The following is a 4,986-nucleotide window of genomic DNA, read 5'->3' on the forward strand; positions in this document are numbered from 1 at the left end:
TAATAATAATATTAATAATAATAATATTAACAACAATAAAAACAAAAATAATTAAAAATAATAATAATAAACTTTTGTAAACATTTTAAGCGTTTGTAGCTTTTAAAAAACTGAAAGTCTGCCAAGCTGCCTCCTTGGAGGTTCTGATTGGAAGGGCCGGTTCCCTGCATTATTAAAAGTTTTAAAAAACTAGCACTACAAGGTTTGTTTGAGGTGAGCGCAAACGATATTTTAGCTGTAGTGGACGTGAGGCTGTCAATGATGTTTTTCTACAATATTTGATTTGAAACTTTCGAAAGGCCTCACATGCTATGCAGAAACATTATGTTTTGAACATTAGCTACTTGAACTATACTGAACGACAAAAGTAAGTAAGCACTCCTGTTTTCGCGTTGTAAAGTTTTCAATTTTTGAGGCAATATATAACCAATTTAAAATCCGATCTTCAAAACAATTTTTTGATACCCTTGATCCCCAACACTAGTCCTCCCACCTCCTGTGAAATTCAGATAAAACGCAGCATCCACTTAACAGAACTCCAAATGCAAAGTTGATAAACTTCTTCCACGCTCTGCAGTAATAGAAGTTGTCAGAAGGTGTGATATGTTTTTGTATTTGTTCAACTAAGTTCTCACTTGTGTTAAACATTAGAAATGAGAGTAAAATCCAATTCTGTAATAGCTTTTTTATTGTGAAACTTGGAAGTCATCAAATTTGTATTGGGAATTCTTGTAAGTGAACGCTGTGTTTCATCTGAACTGCATAGGTACAGGAGAGGACTAGCGTAGAGGATCAATAGTTTAATAATTGTTTTCCAATTGATTTTAGGAGGGAGTAATTCTGCCCCATAAATTGAATTTTTACTTTGTAAAACTAGGAGGTGTTAACTTACTTTTGCCATTCGGTGTATCTTGAAATCTGCAAATCTGTTTTTTGAGCGGTTGGGCCTTTCCGAACGTATAGGCTCTAAATACTGAATGGTACTCGAACGTTGAGGAAAAGTTATACGGATTTACTTGTTTCAACCGACGATACCTCTCTTGGAGACTACGAACGTCCTGCCACACTTTTATCAAATGGCATTTTTTAAAACAAAGGGAACGTTTATCAGGAAAGACTGTTTGTTTTTAGACCTAATCTGTTTCAGACACTTTGAGGAGTGACGGATAAATTAGTTAAATTTGAAATGTGTGATACTAAACTCGAAATCAGACTCAAGAAAATCACGCTTCAAAATTACACTTAAAAAAGTCGGATGCATGAAAAATTATGGAGTGATGACTTCTTGTCTGATCAACTTTCGGATTACTCACTTAGGCTAACTTTATTGCTTTATATAACAGCAAAATTGAGGTCTGTAAAACCACTGACTTCTGCTAAGTCATATTATTGTGAATTTAAAAAAAAACAATCACTAGTTTCAAACTGAAAACGCGGTAAACAAACTCGAGCATATTTGCATAAAGGTTTACAAAACGCTCAAGATTCATTACAAAACAATTTTCCTATTTGGACTAGTTGCATCGGATTTGCTTTAGAAAGCTTCACCTGCATTTTGCTGCAAAAATGAAGCATGTCACAGTTTATGCTTACGTTTCTACTATGGTGCTTATGAGCACAGTTCCATGGATTTTTGCCATGTGAGTTCACTTTTACGGTGAGATCATATTTTTGCTAATCCCTGGCAACCTGACAAATGATTGAATGGGGTGAGACTTTTGGCAACAACTTCTGTATCATGCTACCCAAACTTTAATAAATTGTCCGAAGTTGACAGAGATGCTCTCTTTATCAGAAAAAAACTTTGTTTTTCGATCTAATCTATTTCAGTCCCCCGTGTTCTGTAGGACCCATACTTTCATGCTTTACCAAAATTCATGCATGATGCTTCAATCGTTAAGGCTTTATAAAGCTCAATATCAATTCTCGAGATTATTTTAGGCGTGATGTTTGGGTTAATGAAGTTTGTTCTGCTATTTTAGGTCTGGGTCTACATTTGAGAAAAGTACTACCACAACTACTCCAGTGAACTCACCTCCAGCCAGCCTTAAAACACCAAACTCTACAGGCTCAACATCGCAGATGTATGTAAAGTATCCTTTTCATATTTATTAGTTGAACGAATAGTAGAGATCCTGCTCGTTTAGATTTGCAGATTCAAAAATTGTGCCACAAACTCGAATGCTAAGATTCATATGATTAGATAAAAAGTTTCCCTTAAACAACTAAAAATTTCTGGATTGGTTAACCATCGACGTCTCCTTTTAGAGTAAATAGCGGTGCGCCTAGCCCCAGTGCAACGGCAAACCCTAGTTCTGGCACCCCATATCTGATCGAATATCGGGCAAAGGGTTGCCGGAAGCATCATGAAAGTGTAAGTGCACAATAAAAAATTTAATCACAAAATCTCGGGTCGGTACATTTATAGAGCGGTACTGGGCCGATTTTTAACAAAGAAACTATCATTACGTATTACCAAGAAACTGAGCACCACAGTGAAATTTCGGCCAATGTTTTCAGCAAAATTGAGAAAGCTTGAACAGGGATAATACCCGTGTCACACTTGAACTAATAACCTTGATCCGCTTAATTCTTTGGGAAATGAGTCATAATTGTGAACTGATTTAAAGAGTCACGTGAATTTTCCCGAAACAAAAAATGGGCAATTTTTCACGTGAGTATTTCAAGTAATGAACTTGTTCAGCGCAGTAACTTTAGAAATTGGAGCTTTTTCGGTTGTGATCAATTACTGTTTGCTTGAAGGAAAAGTTTGACTTTTGCTGCCGCGTGATTAATGTGTGAACGTTCTGTTTTATAGCACATGCAGGGATGTGAGAGTACAACCTCACGGTAAAAACGTACCTAACGGTTAAGAGCACCGACAAAACACGTTACAATGGCTTTTATACATGTGTCGAGTTGTGCCAAAGATGCCAGAGTTCGAAGGCCAGCGGCAAGTAGTATAACTTGTGCCTTTAGGGGGCTACAATTAAAAGGCTATAGGTTATCTTTAGGGGGTTATAGGTTATCTGGATCTTTTCCGTTTGTGCCCCCCCCCCCCCCCAGCTTAGTGGGTGCATATTATTTGCAACCCCCGGATGCACGTGCAATATTTTTACATAATGATTTACTATGTAATGACACGTGCTCTGTAACTGGGGGAGCATAACGTACTGGGGGGGGGGGAACAAACGGAAAAGATCCGGTTATCTTATGCATTTAGGGGGCTGTAATTAAAGGGCTGCCCGTGGGGGGGGGGGGGGGGGGGGTTATAATGGGAAAGACCCTCACGTTGAAATCGCAAAAGTAATTCCCAATGAAAAAGATAATGCCTCAATGTTGCAATCTTGATGTAAATGTCTCCACCTCAGCACCCCCCCCCCCCCCAGTATTCTCCCAACACACTCCCAGTCATTAAATAAAATTGACTATTATTTTGACAAAATAACAGGCCATGTTTTCAACTTGGTCAAAACAGTTTTATCCCCAGTTTTTATAAGCTTGCAATACAAAAAATCTGACCACTGAAAACCTAATAATTTTGTTTCAGCTTTGATATTGCTGACAGCTCTGAAAGCGTTGAAGCCTTGGAACGAAATTTGATGGAGCCCATGGAGAGACAGAGTTTAATTCTGCATAAATGCAACTAAAAATTAATCATACATTACAAACCACCCCCCCCCCCCCCCCGAACCATTATACTTTAATTAGAAATGGGCCATTTTGTCGAATTTTCAGACAAAGGCATAAATTAAAACATGTTTTATTATAGATCATTATATAATTTTATAACAGTGTACAACATAGTTCACACTTTTGGACGTACAAGTAATGTGATACGTTTTGTAAATTTGAACAAATGATGTTCAAATGGTTACTTTGTGAGTTTAAACCTATTTTTGTCCAGTAGGGCCTGGCTCGTAATGAGAAAAATTGATTTAACTGCTAATGAATAATTGATAGATAAATTGTGATTTATACCTTTTTTAAATGATTTATGAGATTTAAATGAAGTTAGTATTTGCTCTAAAAAATTTACTCAAAATTTGAACTTGATTAGAAATTAAGCGAATAAATTTTCCTGGTGCATTTATTTTTCGACAATCAGACAGAGATTGAAAAAAATTGAAAGAACTTCGCAATGTTACTAGTCAAAAGTTGATGCAATTCTCTTGTGACTTCATTATTGTCTCTTTGAGGGAGAATTTTGGAATGCCTCAATACTGATCATCGTTTTAAAAAAAACTGAATAGTTGGAGCAATCAATACTAAATAGTTCAGATAACTCATGTACATATGTTTCGGTGGCAAAAACACTTCAATTATTCATCATTTTTGCAGAAAGGTGATTCTTTGAACTGTTGAATATTCTATAGTGGGGAGGGTTGCAAGAGTCGAGGCTTTTGCTTTGCTGCAGTACCTCCTAGAAAACGCTTTGTTTTGTAAATTTTCAGCATTATAATTTTTCTACGCATAAGAAATCAAAGTTTTCAAGGCGCAAGAAAAATTCTCGATCAATCTAAAACAACGAGTTAATATTGCAGCTATCAGTCAACCTTTAACAAATCTTTAGAATCAAATGAACCAAGAGTTGAAAATTTGAGCTGGTTTCAAAAATTAAAAACTATACAATTTTGGACCGGACCGCAGATATGGTTGTGTAGTCCAATTCGGCCAAAACAATTGCCTTTACTGAGACAATCACCTTCGCAGATGGATAGGCTGAGGAATGGTTTCGCAGTTTCTAAGAGCTCTGAGATGAATCTTGCAAAATAGCCTTTCGTCTTGCAAGATCTTGAAAGAAAACCATTTGGTCTGAACTGGGGTACCGAATGCCCTATAATAGTGGCTGATACATCTACTGTCCTTTGGCAGCTATTTAATTGGACAGTTGACGCAATCTGAAGTATCAATAGAAGTATCAATGGAAGAAAGCTAGATTGACAATAAAAATACTTTTTTAATACTCTTCAACAGAACTTTTAC

The 4,986-nt window shown here is 36.5% G+C and overlaps 1 protein-coding gene across 3 annotated transcripts; it reads left to right on the forward strand.

The window, feature by feature from the left end:
* The first annotated feature begins 1,335 nt into the window (after window positions 1-1,335).
* Window positions 1,336-4,083, forward strand: LOC142348308 (uncharacterized). 3 transcript variants are annotated; one of them, XM_075399609.1, is made up of 5 exons: window positions 1,336-1,657; window positions 1,983-2,084; window positions 2,269-2,374; window positions 2,819-2,953; window positions 3,551-4,083. In XM_075399609.1, the coding sequence occupies exons 1-4, from the start codon at window positions 1,626-1,628 to the stop codon at window positions 2,852-2,854; spliced, it is 276 nt and encodes a 91-aa protein (XP_075255724.1). In that variant the 5' UTR covers window positions 1,336-1,625; the 3' UTR covers window positions 2,855-2,953; window positions 3,551-4,083. The 3 variants fall into 3 exon arrangements, with proteins under 3 accessions (XP_075255724.1, XP_075255722.1, XP_075255723.1); XM_075399607.1 differs by having other exon boundaries at window positions 1,336-1,640; XM_075399608.1 differs by lacking the exon at window positions 2,819-2,953 and having other exon boundaries at window positions 1,336-1,640.
* The last annotated feature ends 903 nt before the right edge of the window (window positions 4,084-4,986 follow it).

Source organism: Convolutriloba macropyga, chromosome 10, assembly GCF_964194025.1.
Source record: "Convolutriloba macropyga chromosome 10, txConMacr16.3, whole genome shotgun sequence".
In the NCBI taxonomy this organism is placed as follows: Eukaryota; Metazoa; Xenacoelomorpha; order Acoela; family Convolutidae; genus Convolutriloba; species Convolutriloba macropyga.

Bases quoted from the DNA above. Each gene is read 5' to 3' on its own strand.
- LOC142348308 (XM_075399607.1), top strand. From the start codon at position 1,567: ATGAAGCATGTCACAGTTTATGCTTACGTTTCTACTATGGTGCTTATG. The intron at 1,641-1,982 runs GTGAGTTCACTT...CTGCTATTTTAG, and splicing joins GTTCCATGGATTTTTGCCAT to GTCTGGGTCTACATTTGAGA. The intron at 2,375-2,818 runs GTAAGTGCACAA...TCTGTTTTATAG, and splicing joins GCCGGAAGCATCATGAAAGT to CACATGCAGGGATGTGAGAG.